The 18263-nt window shown below is 39.8% G+C and overlaps 1 protein-coding gene across 3 annotated transcripts in view; it reads right to left on the bottom strand.

Annotated features, from left to right (window-relative positions):
* Window positions 1-18263, bottom strand: part of LOC106071377 (neuroglian-like) — a 232569-nt gene that overhangs the window by 90513 nt on the left and 123793 nt on the right. For all 3 annotated transcript variants that reach the window (XM_056024540.1, XM_056024541.1, XM_056024542.1), the window contains one exon: window positions 12915-13023. In XM_056024540.1, coding sequence (XP_055880515.1) covers window positions 12915-13023 — 109 coding nt within the window. The remainder of the gene's footprint in view (window positions 1-12914; window positions 13024-18263) is intronic.

The following is an 18263-nucleotide window of genomic DNA, read 5'->3' as shown; positions in this document are numbered from 1 at the left end:
ACTCATTGTGGCTGCGTTATCATAGGTTTAACCTTTGCGTCACTCTGTTTTGTAGCCCCACTCTGGTCAACTCGGCATGGGGAAAGTTCCCATAGAAAGAATAACATTTTTTTTTATTTCACAAATAAAAAATATGCCATGATTGTGAAATTTCCTCTGACGAAAAGACATGCATTTAGGTTTTTTTATTCATTTTCCCACCTTTGCAATTCACTCTCTTATCACTCTATAAAAACGGTTTGTTTGGGGTTTTTTAATTTAGAAAAACAAGTTTCCATTGGATTGAGGAAAGATGAATAGAGGGGTAATAATTCGAATGTGAAGTTTAATTCTGAAATTATAGAAGCCAAACCAGAATAACGGACAATTCTAGAATTATTAAGAATAACTATTGGATCTGTTATACCCGATTCTGTAAATTTTGCTTCAAGGTTAATAAGCGTAACCTTAAAATAATCATCGCCATTTAAATCTATTATTAGTAAAGGTAACAAGATACCTGGAATTCTCTGTATATCATATAGTTTTATTCGTGGCAACAAAGAGAGGAATATTCTTAGTTCTTGCTGCAAGCAAATGTTTGATCTCTTTTAAAAGGAAAATAAATCGGCAACATATCTATTAAAGATTTGCATTTTAAAATGTAAAACTAACTTTAAAAACAACAACTTTGATCTCTGTGGGGAAAAATATTTTAAAAATGTCAACAAAGTCAACGTACTAATAAACCTAGATCTAGGTTTAGTCTTTGTTATAAATTTAATCCATACATGTTGAAAAAGAAGACAGCCGTTGACATTATTTGTCAATCAAATATATTAATTTATGTATTTACAAACAAATTTCGGACACCCATTTGGGGGCTTGGGGGGCTCTTCAAATTCTCCCCCCCCCCATTCCCCCTCCTTAGCTACGCCACTGTCTTAATGTGATACTACTGTTTACATAATAAATAAATCTGCACCCCTAAGCTATCAGAAGATAAGTTATTGCTTGAGTTATTAATGAAGAGGTCCATGACCTTTAAAAAAAAGTTACCTCCCCTGAAGATTTTCATTGTAAAATGGTGTAATTTTTTTTTGAAAAATCTGATTGCATATATAATTTTAAAAATTAAAGGGTTTAACTTTCTGAAAAGAAAAAAGTAGCCGTTGCATCAGAACTTTGAATGATCTAAAATATCCTGATATCCGATTTTCATTTTCTCTTCAAGTTTCTGAGATCTAAACGGGACAGACGGACGGACGGACAGACAGGCCACACAAAACTATAGCGTCTTTTCCCCTTTCGGGGGTGGCTAAAAAGCGACAAATCAAACTACGGCTATTACCATGGCATTACCTTACTGTTAGAGGCGGGGAAGATCCTTGCCAAGATTTCCTTGACAGATTGACCCACTCTAAAGTAGGCAGTGCGCTTTCTGAAAATAAGTGTGGTTTCCGAGCTGGTAGAGGAATATCAGACATGATTTTAGTCTTGCGTCAAATGCAGGAAAAATGCAATGAGCAGAACCTGGACCTGTACGCTAAATTCAGCGATCTCATCAAAACATTTGACACAGTGAGTCCCGATGGCTTATGAAGGATTCTATCTCGGCTCGGATGCCCTCCAAAATTCATCGCCATTCTAAACCAACTGCAGGAGAGTCAAAAGGGTCAAATCAAATACTGCGGAGACCTGTCCGCTCACTTCTCTAGAGAGAATGTTGTCAAGCAGGTTGTGTGCTTGCTCCGACACTCTTTGAAATATTCTTTGGAGCAATGCTAAACAAAATGAGGCGACGCCTGCAAGACGGCAGCATATTTAACATACGGTGCCTGCTCTTCCGTACAAAAAATAAAGAGATGATTGCTACATCAACTCAGGCGCAATTTCGCCCTCACGGCACAGAGTCACTTTTAGAGCTTTTACAAAGGCTGCGGGACAAACATTTGAGGCTCAAATGAAAGCTATTGTTGAAGACAGGCGCAGAAGACGGAAAGAAAACTTAAATAGACAGCAAGCGGGACAACGGCTTTGTCTACACTAGATGCGGGAAAATATTCAGATCGCAAATGGGTTTGCGTAGTCATGTCAAACACTGCACTCATCCTTAATCTTCGGAATCGAAGACATTGCCATTATTATTATTTCTAGTAGAGAAGAAAGTCTATTGTTCTAGACTATAGAAAACATTGTGAAACATTTGTATCAGAATCTCTCTCTCGCAATTTGAAACGCTCAAAGCCTTGTTTGTAACATGAGAGTAAAAGTCAAGAGACTATAAACGTGAATACACTGAATGAAGACATTTATAACGGAGTTAACTCAAGTTCCTGTTTGAAAGTGTACGAATGTTTAAAGATGACATGTTCTAAATGTTCTGAGTGGATTTATAAACTTAGTGTATTCATTTATCTCTATTAGTTTAATAGACTTGTACTTTTATAAATGTCCATCTCTATTAGTTTAATAGATTAGTACTTTTATAAATGTCCATCTCTATTAGTTCAATGGACTAGTACTTTTATAATTGTTCAACAAAACAAAGTTACAAAGATGCCTATTGAACAAAATGTATCACTTACTAATGAGCTTTATATTTAGCGGCCCCAGAAGGGGAAAAAGCCGCTATTAGGTTTGTGCAAAATGTCCGTCTGTCACACTCAGATCTCGAAAACTCGAAGAGAAATGAAAAATATTATTTCACCATGCGATGCGGCTTGAAAAGTTTAGGTGCAACGGCTACTTTTGGTTTTCTAAAAGCAAACCGTTTAATTTATAAAATTAATTATGCAAGAGATTTTTTCATAAAAATACACCAATTCTAAAACAATTACGCAAATGTAAGGGAGGCAATGTTATAATTTTAAAATATAATGAAACAGATGGACAATCTCTGTGTATTTTCAGTATCACTAAGTCAAATATATTTATAAAATGTACAAGAAATGTTTACAACAAATACAAAAACGTATTGCGAAACGTCGCAACATGTTGCGGTACTAAACTAATTCCTTAAAGATTTCTAAATAAGCAGATTTTATTTATTCTTGTTTAGTGTCCCATCCGGATAAAAGCCTCTTATTTTTGTGCACTTTGTCTGTTGATCGGTCTGTCTGTCACGTTTAGATTTAAAAAAAACAACACTAAAAGCAATTGAAAATCTGATTTAACCTTTAATGTTCCTTTAGAAACATCTACATTGTTTTAACTATCTGTAATAGATTGTTCCGGATGGTTTTGTGAAAACAAATCAATGTCAACGAATGTCTGTTTGCTCTTCTATTTTATATTATATTTAATTTACATGCTTAAAGGTTGCAAAACACTTGATCAATCATATGTTGTTCCTTTTTTTTTATGTAAATAGCATATACATGCTAAATGAAAATCTCCATACGGGCTTATATTTCATTAACTATAAAGTTGTTCCTGAAATTGTTATATAAAAAATAAATTATGTGAAATGATTGTTTGAAATCACATCATTGACTTACATTACACTTATATTCTTGGACAATATGTCACTATAGTTTAATTATCGATATCAAATCGTTCCGTATTTTCAACTTAAAACAAATGTATGTCAAATGACTTTTTTTTTCAAAAGTATCGACGAAGATTGTTCAGGATTTTAAAATAAGAAAGTAATTAACTAGAAAAGTTTATTGAAAATTACTTTTAGTGGCCCCCGTAATGGGAAAAGCTGATATTAGGTTTGTTAAGACTTATTTTACATTTAATTTTCTTGCTGAAACATAGAAAAAGTTTTTTAATCGGTAAAGAATGTTCCGGATTTAGTTTTGAAAAAGAAATCGAAATACGTAACATTGATAATCTTACAAATCGTCGCCAAAATTGTTCCGAATTTTATTAGAAAAATCCACTAACGCCAAATAACTGAAATCCCTCTTCTAACAAATAAAACAAATTATCTTCTTCTCATTTACACAAATTGGTTGTTCCGGATTTTTAAGAAAAACATTTTAACTCTATCTATTTTAAATCGCACTTCTATCTTATACTACAATTAATTTTCTTGCTTAAACGTTACAAAATCTAATTTTATCTTAATATTATGTTCCGGATTTTTTAAGGAAAACAACTTCCTAACACCAAAGTATGGAATGAAAATCTTTCCATAAGTCTATGGTAGATATAATTTTTAAACTAGATCATTCCAAAAATTGAATTAACGGTATTTGATTTATCTGAGATTCTCTCTCTCTCTCTCTCTCTGTATATATATATATATATATATATATATATATATATATATATATATATATATATTGTTATAAACCTGGTGGTGGCACAGATGGGGGTAGTGGTGTGAGTGTAGTCAGCCGACGCAAATCGCCCCAGGCCAGCGCTAGACGAGCGGTCAACCGTGACGAGTTACGACGATCGGCCGAGACGAGTTAACAACATGAAGGTTCGAGTAGGATCGGCGTCGTGAACAGAGCTCAGGAGCGTCCCAGAATGGTCGAGCGACGTTCTGTCCGGTTCTAGAAGGCCAGTAGAGACCCTATATAAAGAGCGGAGGTGTCGCAGTCAAGACGGTTCAGAAAGCGGGTTCACGACAGGAGTTCAGAACACGGTCGACTACAGCACAGTTCAACGGTGTGGTTCTGTACGGAGCATTACGACGGTTCAGTGCGGAGTACTGTCAAGTACAGTTGAGACGAACGGCGTCTTGATCTTGGTCTGTGATCGAGTCCGACACAACGAGCCCAAGTGTGTGAAGTCAGTCCCGAACTGTTGAACCCAGTGCAAGCCCGGAACGAGACGGAGAGGCCAGTGCAAGACTTGATACGGCGGAACGGTGTTATCGGAGAGATATTTGTTATCGCAGAGCTATTTGTACTGTTCTACGTGCTGCCAATTGTACAGTATTGGCTGTTATTTATGAACATTAAACCTTTACGTTATTTTGGAGCCCTGACTTGTCAAGTTCTTTAAGTTGGTGGTGTATGGTGCAGTTTGCAGAGAGCCTGGATAGTGAGATTCGCAACACTGGTGTCAGAAGTGGGATCGGATCGGAACGGATAGGAACGGATCTACTATGGCTCGTCTGAAACTGCTGTACGAACTCGAATTGAAAGAACTGAAGCGAGAGCTACGTGATCGAGGGCTGAAGACAAGTGGAAACAAAGAAACCTTACAAGCACGCCTCCGGGAAGACATAATGGAAGAAGAGGAAGATCCAGACACGTATCTTTTTCAAGTAGAACCAGATATGGAGGAACTCTTGAGCTCAATGCTAGGAAACATCAATTCCAAGATAGATGCCATGGACACCAAGGTAGATGCCAAGATAGATGTCATTGTCTCGGGAATCAAAACCGAGTTAGTGGCTTTGAACAAACGCATACCTGCTATGGAGGAGAGAATCACCAATACTGATGTTTGTCCAGATGATAAAACCAGTGAGAGGAGCCTTTGTGGTGATCATGAGAACCCATTGAAACCTGACGAAGCCGTTGAGAGACATATGCAAGTCGAGAGATACCAGCCAGGTCCGGACCTAACAGACGTTAGTCCAGCTGCCAAGACTGGAGATGAAAGTCCTGATGGTGGTGAAGAGAATCCAAGGAAGCTTGACGTTGAAGTTGATGGACATTCGCACGATGAAAGTCATCGACCAGGTCTGAAACCAACAGGCGATTGTCCCGATACTGAGACGAGAGAGAGAGGTCCTGATGGTGGTGAAGAAAGCCGAATGGAGCCTGAAGCCGAAGACGAGGGACCTTTGCACGAGGAGTGTTACCAACCTGCCCCACAAGCATGCCCTCCAGACAAGGCTGGAGATGATGACCTGTCCCACAATTCCCTGTCCTGTGGATTTGAAGCCTATCCCAGTCCTTCTTCGCAAAGCCCTATGAAGCCACCTCTTTGGTCAACAATCTTGGTAATCCCTGCCCTTACATCCTATACCTCTCCATGTGTCAAGTGGCTGTCCTCAGTACCGACCGACAAGAGAGCGATGCAACCACAACGTCACTGCAACAAGAGGACGATCAACTGGAGGAAAAGAAGAAGGCGGCGTTTGCGTAGTCCAACGTGCATTGTGATTCTACCAAGAAATAACTGCAGCCACATGAAGACCAACTGGCGAAGAAGAAGAAGGCGACTTTTGCTGAGTGCAATATGGATGACCATGCGATCACGAGGTCGATACAACCAGATGAAAGCTATTTGGAGGAGAAGAAAACGTTTTCTGAATTCAACATGGATGGCGATGAAAGCACGATGGCGAGGCAACCAGGTCAAGGCAAACTGGAGGAGAAGAAGGAAGCGACCATTGCTGACTGCAACATGGATGACTCCGTCAAGCTCAAGAGGCAAGCCAACTGCCACCGATCGACCCCCACCTACAGCGATGAAACTTCACAGCCAGTGCCATGATGTTGATTCTGTCCGGGACGGACAGATCTAAGGAGGGGGCAGTGTTATAAACCTGGTGGTGGCACAGATGGGGGTAGTGGTGTGAGTGTAGTCAGCCGACGCAAATCGCCCCAGGCCAGCGCTAGACGAGCGGTCAACCGTGACGAGTTACGACGATCGGCCGAGACGAGTTAACAACATGAAGGTTCGAGTAGGATCGGCGTCGTGAACAGAGCTCAGGAGCGTCCCAGAATGGTCGAGCGACGTTCTGTCCGGTTCTAGAAGGCCAGTAGAGACCCTATATAAAGAGCGGAGGTGTCGCAGTCAAGACGGTTCAGAAAGCGGGTTCACGACAGGAGTTCAGAACACGGTCGACTACAGCACAGTTCAACGGTGTGGTTCTGTACGGAGCATTACGACGGTTCAGTGCGGAGTACTGTCAAGTACAGTTGAGACGAACGGCGTCTTGATCTTGGTCTGTGATCGAGTCCGACACAACGAGCCCAAGTGTGTGAAGTCAGTCCCGAACTGTTGAACCCAGTGCAAGCCCGGAACGAGACGGAGAGGCCAGTGCAAGACTTGATACGGCGGAACGGTGTTATCGGAGAGATATTTGTTATCGCAGAGCTATTTGTACTGTTCTACGTGCTGCCAATTGTACAGTATTGGCTGTTATTTATGAACATTAAACCTTTACGTTATTTTGGAGCCCTGACTTGTCAAGTTCTTTAAGTTGGTGGTGTATGGTGCAGTTTGCAGAGAGCCTGGATAGTGAGATTCGCAACACTGGTGTCAGAAGTGGGATCGGATCGGAACGGATAGGAACGGATCTACTATGGCTCGTCTGAAACTGCTGTACGAACTCGAATTGAAAGAACTGAAGCGAGAGCTACGTGATCGAGGGCTGAAGACAAGTGGAAACAAAGAAACCTTACAAGCACGCCTCCGGGAAGACATAATGGAAGAAGAGGAAGATCCAGACACGTATCTTTTTCAAGTAGAACCAGATATGGAGGAACTCTTGAGCTCAATGCTAGGAAACATCAATTCCAAGATAGATGCCATGGACACCAAGGTAGATGCCAAGATAGATGTCATTGTCTCGGGAATCAAAACCGAGTTAGTGGCTTTGAACAAACGCATACCTGCTATGGAGGAGAGAATCACCAATACTGATGTTTGTCCAGATGATAAAACCAGTGAGAGGAGCCTTTGTGGTGATCATGAGAACCCATTGAAACCTGACGAAGCCGTTGAGAGACATATGCAAGTCGAGAGATACCAGCCAGGTCCGGACCTAACAGACGTTAGTCCAGCTGCCAAGACTGGAGATGAAAGTCCTGATGGTGGTGAAGAGAATCCAAGGAAGCTTGACGTTGAAGTTGATGGACATTCGCACGATGAAAGTCATCGACCAGGTCTGAAACCAACAGGCGATTGTCCCGATACTGAGACGAGAGAGAGAGGTCCTGATGGTGGTGAAGAAAGCCGAATGGAGCCTGAAGCCGAAGACGAGGGACCTTTGCACGAGGAGTGTTACCAACCTGCCCCACAAGCATGCCCTCCAGACAAGGCTGGAGATGATGACCTGTCCCACAATTCCCTGTCCTGTGGATTTGAAGCCTATCCCAGTCCTTCTTCGCAAAGCCCTATGAAGCCACCTCTTTGGTCAACAATCTTGGTAATCCCTGCCCTTACATCCTATACCTCTCCATGTGTCAAGTGGCTGTCCTCAGTACCGACCGACAAGAGAGCGATGCAACCACAACGTCACTGCAACAAGAGGACGATCAACTGGAGGAAAAGAAGAAGGCGGCGTTTGCGTAGTCCAACGTGCATTGTGATTCTACCAAGAAATAACTGCAGCCACATGAAGACCAACTGGCGAAGAAGAAGAAGGCGACTTTTGCTGAGTGCAATATGGATGACCATGCGATCACGAGGTCGATACAACCAGATGAAAGCTATTTGGAGGAGAAGAAAACGTTTTCTGAATTCAACATGGATGGCGATGAAAGCACGATGGCGAGGCAACCAGGTCAAGGCAAACTGGAGGAGAAGAAGGAAGCGACCATTGCTGACTGCAACATGGATGACTCCGTCAAGCTCAAGAGGCAAGCCAACTGCCACCGATCGACCCCCACCTACAGCGATGAAACTTCACAGCCAGTGCCATGATGTTGATTCTGTCCGGGACGGACAGATCTAAGGAGGGGGCAGTGTTATAAACCTGGTGGTGGCACAGATGGGGGTAGTGGTGTGAGTGTAGTCAGCCGACGCAAATCGCCCCAGGCCAGCGCTAGACGAGCGGTCAACCGTGACGAGTTACGACGATCGGCCGAGACGAGTTAACAACATGAAGGTTCGAGTAGGATCGGCGTCGTGAACAGAGCTCAGGAGCGTCCCAGAATGGTCGAGCGACGTTCTGTCCGGTTCTAGAAGGCCAGTAGAGACCCTATATAAAGAGCGGAGGTGTCGCAGTCAAGACGGTTCAGAAAGCGGGTTCACGACAGGAGTTCAGAACACGGTCGACTACAGCACAGTTCAACGGTGTGGTTCTGTACGGAGCATTACGACGGTTCAGTGCGGAGTACTGTCAAGTACAGTTGAGACGAACGGCGTCTTGATCTTGGTCTGTGATCGAGTCCGACACAACGAGCCCAAGTGTGTGAAGTCAGTCCCGAACTGTTGAACCCAGTGCAAGCCCGGAACGAGACGGAGAGGCCAGTGCAAGACTTGATACGGCGGAACGGTGTTATCGGAGAGATATTTGTTATCGCAGAGCTATTTGTACTGTTCTACGTGCTGCCAATTGTACAGTATTGGCTGTTATTTATGAACATTAAACCTTTACGTTATTTTGGAGCCCTGACTTGTCAAGTTCTTTAAGTTGGTGGTGTATGGTGCAGTTTGCAGAGAGCCTGGATAGTGAGATTCGCAACACTGGTGTCAGAAGTGGGATCGGATCGGAACGGATAGGAACGGATCTACTATGGCTCGTCTGAAACTGCTGTACGAACTCGAATTGAAAGAACTGAAGCGAGAGCTACGTGATCGAGGGCTGAAGACAAGTGGAAACAAAGAAACCTTACAAGCACGCCTCCGGGAAGACATAATGGAAGAAGAGGAAGATCCAGACACGTATCTTTTTCAAGTAGAACCAGATATGGAGGAACTCTTGAGCTCAATGCTAGGAAACATCAATTCCAAGATAGATGCCATGGACACCAAGGTAGATGCCAAGATAGATGTCATTGTCTCGGGAATCAAAACCGAGTTAGTGGCTTTGAACAAACGCATACCTGCTATGGAGGAGAGAATCACCAATACTGATGTTTGTCCAGATGATAAAACCAGTGAGAGGAGCCTTTGTGGTGATCATGAGAACCCATTGAAACCTGACGAAGCCGTTGAGAGACATATGCAAGTCGAGAGATACCAGCCAGGTCCGGACCTAACAGACGTTAGTCCAGCTGCCAAGACTGGAGATGAAAGTCCTGATGGTGGTGAAGAGAATCCAAGGAAGCTTGACGTTGAAGTTGATGGACATTCGCACGATGAAAGTCATCGACCAGGTCTGAAACCAACAGGCGATTGTCCCGATACTGAGACGAGAGAGAGAGGTCCTGATGGTGGTGAAGAAAGCCGAATGGAGCCTGAAGCCGAAGACGAGGGACCTTTGCACGAGGAGTGTTACCAACCTGCCCCACAAGCATGCCCTCCAGACAAGGCTGGAGATGATGACCTGTCCCACAATTCCCCGTCCTGTGGATTTGAAGCCTATCCCAGTCCTTCTTCGCAAAGCCCTATGAAGCCACCTCTTTGGTCAACAATCTTGGTAATCCCTGCCCTTACATCCTATACCTCTCCATGTGTCAAGTGGCTGTCCTCAGTACCGACCGACAAGAGAGCGATGCAACCACAACGTCACTGCAACAAGAGGACGATCAACTGGAGGAAAAGAAGAAGGCGGCGTTTGCGTAGTCCAACGTGCATTGTGATTCTACCAAGAAATAACTGCAGCCACATGAAGACCAACTGGCGAAGAAGAAGAAGGCGACTTTTGCTGAGTGCAATATGGATGACCATGCGATCACGAGGTCGATACAACCAGATGAAAGCTATTTGGAGGAGAAGAAAACGTTTTCTGAATTCAACATGGATGGCGATGAAAGCACGATGGCGAGGCAACCAGGTCAAGGCAAACTGGAGGAGAAGAAGGAAGCGACCATTGCTGACTGCAACATGGATGACTCCGTCAAGCTCAAGAGGCAAGCCAACTGCCACCGATCGACCCCCACCTACAGCGATGAAACTTCACAGCCAGTGCCATGATGTTGATTCTGTCCGGGACGGACAGATCTAAGGAGGGGGCAGTGTTATAAACCTGGTGGTGGCACAGATGGGGGTAGTGGTGTGAGTGTAGTCAGCCGACGCAAATCGCCCCAGGCCAGCGCTAGACGAGCGGTCAACCGTGACGAGTTACGACGATCGGCCGAGACGAGTTAACAACATGAAGGTTCGAGTAGGATCGGCGTCGTGAACAGAGCTCAGGAGCGTCCCAGAATGGTCGAGCGACGTTCTGTCCGGTTCTAGAAGGCCAGTAGAGACCCTATATAAAGAGCGGAGGTGTCGCAGTCAAGACGGTTCAGAAAGCGGGTTCACGACAGGAGTTCAGAACACGGTCGACTACAGCACAGTTCAACGGTGTGGTTCTGTACGGAGCATTACGACGGTTCAGTGCGGAGTACTGTCAAGTACAGTTGAGACGAACGGCGTCTTGATCTTGGTCTGTGATCGAGTCCGACACAACGAGCCCAAGTGTGTGAAGTCAGTCCCGAACTGTTGAACCCAGTGCAAGCCCGGAACGAGACGGAGAGGCCAGTGCAAGACTTGATACGGCGGAACGGTGTTATCGGAGAGATATTTGTTATCGCAGAGCTATTTGTACTGTTCTACGTGCTGCCAATTGTACAGTATTGGCTGTTATTTATGAACATTAAACCTTTACGTTATTTTGGAGCCCTGACTTGTCAAGTTCTTTAAGTTGGTGGTGTATGGTGCAGTTTGCAGAGAGCCTGGATAGTGAGATTCGCAACAATATATATATATATATAGAGAGAGAGAGAGAGATAGATAGACATCCGGAACAATCTATAATAGATACTTAAAACTATTTCTATGTTTTGGTAGGAAAATGAAAGGTTAACCAGATTTCAATAGCTTTTAGTCTTTTTTTTTCGATATAAACATGACGGACAGACAAACTGACAGATAAAATGCAGAAAAAAAGCAATATATATATATATATATATATATGTCCAACATCTTTAAATAAAAATACTATAAGAACTCAGTTTCCTCCATTTCTATGTACCCTCGTTAGCTATCTCTCTCGTGTTAATAAAGACATTTATAGTCTCACTATATAATAGGCCCTGTAACGTCATGTATTTTTTTCTTTTACGTCACATGGATGGAATTCTTTAAATAAAATGTTTATAAGAACTCGGTGCACTAATGCTTATTGAAGCTCGCCAACGTTCTCGTATTGTTTAGGACATTTTTAGTCTAACTAGGCCCTGTGACGTAGGCTTAAGAATTTTTTCTACTCTAGATTTCCTCCACTAGATCTAGATTTTTTTTTACACTAAATCTAGAGTTTTAATACTAAATCCAGATTAAGATTAAGACTTCAGACCTACATATGTAGGCCTCAGCTGGGACTGCGCAGCCACGGGAAATACTGCATTCCTAACTAATCTTCTGACTCGAAGACTTGCCTTATTATTATTATTATTATCTTAAGAGTACTAAATCAGAAGTTTAGTTTATGTAGATCTACATCCCTACAAATCAATGCTGAAAGATTATCTAAAATCGTCAGGCTATAAGTTTGTAACCAGTTTGTTATTACCTAAGTTAAGAGCAATGCCTGGTCGTGTGGTTAGCGTTCTGAACAGATTATCTCGACGGTCCAGGGTTGTTTGTTTTACATATTTCGGATGTTCCTTCATAGTTGAAGATAGTTTACTTCCTAGTCCAAACCTCCCGCAGGTCGACGGGGGATGGGAACGGGCAGGGATCATCGATAAATCCGAACGACAGTCTAGCACACAAACATCACGAACAGGCAGGGTTCATACACTGTCCAGCGAGAAGTTAATTATTTTCAACTTAGAAGAGCATCCGAAACATGTAAAACATAAAAACAAATATACATTTTTTTACAACGGCAAATGAATCTTTGAAACATTATCACTTTTGACAATCAAAATTAAATCACGTCTTGATTATTTCGTGCGAATTGGCGGATCCAACAGGGATCCGACTCCGACGAGAGCCGCCTCTGAGTTTGTGTGATAACACAAACTCTCTTTGTAATCTTGTTTAAATATTATTTTTCGAATATATTTTTTTTCGGTGGCGATCCTGAAAGCCTTAATCTAAATCTGTGGAGTATCTTATCTTTTCAAGGAACAAACCTTAATATTTAGTAGACCTGCTAAACTAATCTAAATATTTAGTAGACCTAATAAAATTACCTAAATTTTAAGTCCATTCCAGCAGGTAGAGCTATATAGGCAGTTGCATTGGTTTGTTTGACTTGAGTGGCGAATACCCAGTGGTTGGGCTCCAAGGCAGTAGAATATTCTAGACAATACAAGAATAATCGTAGAAAAGTTCAGGAAATGTAAACAAGTATTACCTCCTCTGGATATTTAATTTTTTTAGTTGATTTATTTCCATCTTGAGGGTAAAAAAACAATAACATATTTTATTGGGTTGTTTAATCTAGTCTTTAGTCTACAAATACATGTTAGAGTGTACACAATAAATGTTCTGTCTTGTAAAACTCAATCTTTGGGAATCACGTGACAGGTTACGAAGGAGGAAAACAAAAATGACATATCACTTATGAAGATTTTGAGGAGTTACTTCGATACTTCAAGCACTGACCCTACTGTCAATTGAAGAGTTACACTGATACTTCAAGCACTGACCCTACTGTCAATTGAAGAGTTACACTGATACTTCAAGGACTGACCCTACTGTCAATTGAAGAGTTACAATGATACTTCAAGCACTAACCCTTCTGTCAATTGAAGAGTTACTCTGATACTTCTATTTTATTCTTTACTAAAGACACAATCACGATCAAATATTGAAAGTATCGCTTTTGATTTTTTTTAAAGAGACCGAGATAAATTTAGATCTATATTTATATGCCAGTGACTCTTATGGTAAAAAAAGTGATGGATCTTGCGGTTTTGGTTAAAATTCGCACTATTAGACAATTGCAACGCTAGCATTGAGTACTAGACTTTGAGATGGTTGTGTATGTGTGTCACTTGAAATACAAATTGAGTACTAGACTTTGAGATGGTTGTGTATGTGTGTCACTTGAAATACAAATTGAGTACTAGACTTTGAGATTGTTATGTATGTGTCACTTGAAATACAAATTGAGTACTAGACTTTGAGATTGTTATGTATGTGTCACTTGAAATACAAATTGAGTACTAGACTTTGAGATTGTTATGTATGTGTCACTTGAAATACAAATTGAGTACTAGACTTTGAGATTGTTATGTATGTGTGTCACTTGAAATACAAATTGAGTACTAGACTTTGAGATTGTTATGTATGTGTCACTTGAAATACAAATTGAGTACTAGACTTTGAGATTGTTATGTATGTGTCACTTGAAATACAAATTGAGTACTAGACTTTGAGATTGTTATGTATGTGTCACTTGAAATACAAATTGAGTACTAGACTTTGAGATTGTTATGTATGTGTCACTTGAAATACAAATTGAGTACTAGACTTTGAAATTGTTATGTATGTGTGTCACTTGAAATACAAATTGAGTACTAGACTTTGAGATTGTTATGTATGTGTCACTTGAAATACAAATTGAGTACTAGACTTTGAGATTGTTATGTATGTGTCACTTGAAATACAAATTGAGTACTAGACTTTGAGATTGTTGTGTATGTGTGTCACTTGAAATACAAATTGAGTACTAGACTTTGAGATTGTTGTGTATGTGTCACTTGAAATACAAATTGAGTACTAGACTTTGAGATTGTTATGTATGTGTCACTTGAAATACAAATTGAGTACTAGACTTTGAGATTGTTGTGTATGTGTGTCACTTGAAATACAAATTGAGTACTAGACTTTGAGATTGTTGTGTATGTGTCACTTGAAATACAAATTGAGTACTAGACTTTGAGATTGTTATGTATGCGTCACTTGAAATACAAATTGAGTACTAGACTTTGAGATTGTTATGTATGTGTCACTTGAAATACAAATTGAGTACTAGACTTTGAGATTGTTGTGTATGTGTGTCACTTGAAATACAAATTGAGTACTAGACTTTGAGATTGTTGTGTATGTGTCACTTGAAATACAAATTGAGTACTAGACTTTGAGATTGTTATGTATGTGTCACTTGAAATACAAATTGAGTACTAGACTTTGAGATTGTTGTGTATGTGTGTCACTTGAAATACAAATTGAATACTAGACTTTGAGATTGTTGTGTATGTGTCACTTGAAATACAAATTGAGTACTAGACTTTGAGATTGTTATGTATGTGTGTCACTTGAAATACAAATTGAGTACTAGACTTTGAGATTGTTGTGTATGTGTGTCACTTGAAATACAAATTGAGTACTAGACTTTGAGATTGTTGTGTATGTGTGTCACTTGAAATACAAATTGAGTACTAGACTTTGAGATTGTTGTGTATGTGTCACTTGAAATACAAATTGAGTACTAGACTTTGAGATTGTTATGTATGTGTCACTTGAAATACAAATTGAGTACTAGACTTTGAGATTGTTATGTATGTGTCACTTGAAATACAAATTGAGTACTAGACTTTGAGATTGTTGTGTATGTGTGTCACTTGAAATACAAATTGAGTACTAGACTTTGAGATTGTTGTGTATGTGTGTCACTTGAAATACAAATTGAGTACTAGACTTTGAGATTGTTATGTATGTGTGTCACTTGAAATACAAATTGAGTACTAGACTTTGAGATTGTTGTGTATGTGTGTCACTTGAAATACAAATTGAGTACTAGACTTTGAGATTGTTATGTATGTGTCACTTGAAATACAAATTGAGTACTAGACTTTGAGATTGTTGTGTATGTGTGTCACTTGAAATACAAATTGAGTACTAGACTTTGAGATTGTTATGTATGTGTCACTTGAAATACAAATTGAGTACTAGACTTTGAGATTGTTATGTATGTGTCACTTGAAATACAAATTGAGTACTAGACTTTGAGATTGTTATGTATGTGTCACTTGAAATACAAATTGAGTACTAGACTTTGAGATTGTTATGTATGTGTCACTTGAAATACAAATTGAGTACTAGACTTTGAGATTGTTATGTATGTGTCACTTGAAATACAAATTGAGTACTAGACTTTGAGATTGTTATGTATGTGTCACTTGAAATACAAATTGAGTACTAGACTTTGAGATTGTTATGTATGTGTCACTTGAAATACAAATTGAGTACTAGACTTTGAGATTGTTATGTATGTGTCACTTGAAATACAAATTGAGTACTAGACTTTGAGATTGTTATGTATGTGTCACTTGAAATACAAATTGAGTACTAGACTTTGAGATTGTTATGTATGTGTGTCACTTGAAATACAAATTGAGTACTAGACTTTGAGATTGTTATGTATGTGTGTCACTTGAAATACAAATTGAGTACTAGACTTTGAGATTGTTATGTATGTGTCACTTGAAATACAAATTGAGTACTAGACTTTGAGATTGTTATGTATGTGTGTCACTTGAAATACAAATTGAGTACTAGACTTTGAGATTGTTATGTATGTGTCACTTGAAATACAAATTGAGTACTAGACTTTGAGATTGTTATGTATGTGTCACTTGAAATACAAATTGAGTACTAGACTTTGAGATTGTTATGTATGTGTGTCACTTGAAATACAAATTGAGTACTAGACTTTGAGATTGTTATGTATGTGTGTCACTTGAAATACAAATTGAGTACTAGACTTTGAGATTGTTGTGTATGTGTGTCACTTGAAATACAAATTGAGTACTAGACTTTGAGATTGTTATGTATGTGTGTCACTTGAAATACAAATTGAGTACTAGACTTTGAGATTGTTGTGTATGTGTCACTTGAAATACAAATTGAGTACTAGACTTTGAGATTGTTATGTATGTGTCACTTGAAATACAAATTGAGTACTAGACTTTGAGATTGTTATGTATGTGTCACTTGAAATACAAATTGAGTACTAGACTTTGAGATTGTTATGTATGTGTGTCACTTGAAATACAAATTGAGTACTAGACTTTGAGATTGTTATGTATGTGTGTCACTTGAAATACAAATTGAGTACTAGACTTTGAGATTGTTATGTATGTGTGTCACTTGAAATACAAATTGAGTACTAGACTTTGAGATTGTTATGTATGTGTCACTTGAAATACAAATTGAGTACTAGACTTTGAGATTGTTATGTATGTGTGTCACTTGAAATACAAATTGAGTACTAGACTTTGAGATTGTTATGTATGTGTCACTTGAAATACAAATTGAGTACTAGACTTTGAGATTGTTATGTATGTGTCACTTGAAATACAAATTGAGTACTAGACTTTGAGATTGTTGTGTATGTGTGTCACTTGAAATACAAATCTGTTCAAAACCTTTGTCGAGTAGCTTGACATAGAATGACAGCAAGCAGCTGTCTTAGGTTAGATACGGTATTGTTGCATTGTTCAAATAGTAGACATAGAATTACAAGCAAGCAGCTGTCTTAGGTTAGATACGGTATTGTTGCATTGTTCAAATAGTAGACATAGAATTACAAGCAAGCAGCTGTCTTAGGTTAGATACGGTATTGTTGCATTGTTCAAATAGTAGACATAGAATTACAAGCAAGCAGCTGTCTTAGGTTAGATACGGTATTGTTGCATTGTTCAAATAGTAGACATAGAATGACAGCAAGCAGCTGTCTTAGGTTAGATACGGTATTGTTGCAGTGTTCAAATAGTAGACATAGAATGACAGCAAGCAGCTGTCTTAGGTTAGATACGGTTTTGTTGCAGTGTTCAAATAGTAGACATAGAATGACAGCAAGCAGCTGTCTTAGGTTAGATACGGTATTGTTGCATTGTTCAAATAGTAGACATAGAATTACAAGCAAGCAGCTGTCTTAGGTTAGATACGGTATTGTTGCATTGTTCAAATAGTAGACATAGAATGACAGCAAGCAGCTGTCTTAGGTTAGATACGGTATTGTTGCATTGTTCAAATAGTAGACATAGAATGACAGCAAGCAGCTGTCTTAGGTTAGATACGGTATTGTTGCAGTGTTCAATTAGTAGACATAGAATGACAGCAAGCAGCTGTCTTAGGTTAGATACGGTATTGTTGCATTGTTCAAATAGTAGACATAGAATTACAAGCAAGCAGCTGTCTTAGGTTAGATACGGTATTGTTGCATTGTTCAAATAGTAGACATAGAATGACAGCAAGCAGCTGTCTTAGGTTAGATACGGTATTGTTGCAGTGTTAAAATAGTAGACATAGAATGACAGCAAGCAGCTGTCTTAGGTTAGATACGGTATTGTTGCATTGTTCAAATAGTAGACATAGAATGACAGCAAGCAGCTGTCTTAGGTTAGATACGGTATTGTTGCATTGTTCAAATAGTAGACATAGAATGACAGCAAGCAGCTGTCTTAGGTTAGATACGGTATTGTTGCATTGTTCAAATAGTAGACATAGAATTACAAGCAAGCAGCTGTCTTAGGTTAGATACGGTATTGTTGCATTGTTCAAATAGTAGACATAGAATGACAGCAAGC

Source organism: Biomphalaria glabrata, chromosome 3 (assembly GCF_947242115.1).
Source record: "Biomphalaria glabrata chromosome 3, xgBioGlab47.1, whole genome shotgun sequence".
NCBI lineage: Eukaryota > Metazoa > Mollusca > Gastropoda > Planorbidae > Biomphalaria > Biomphalaria glabrata.
This window is presented reverse-complemented; position numbering and strand designations above follow the sequence as displayed.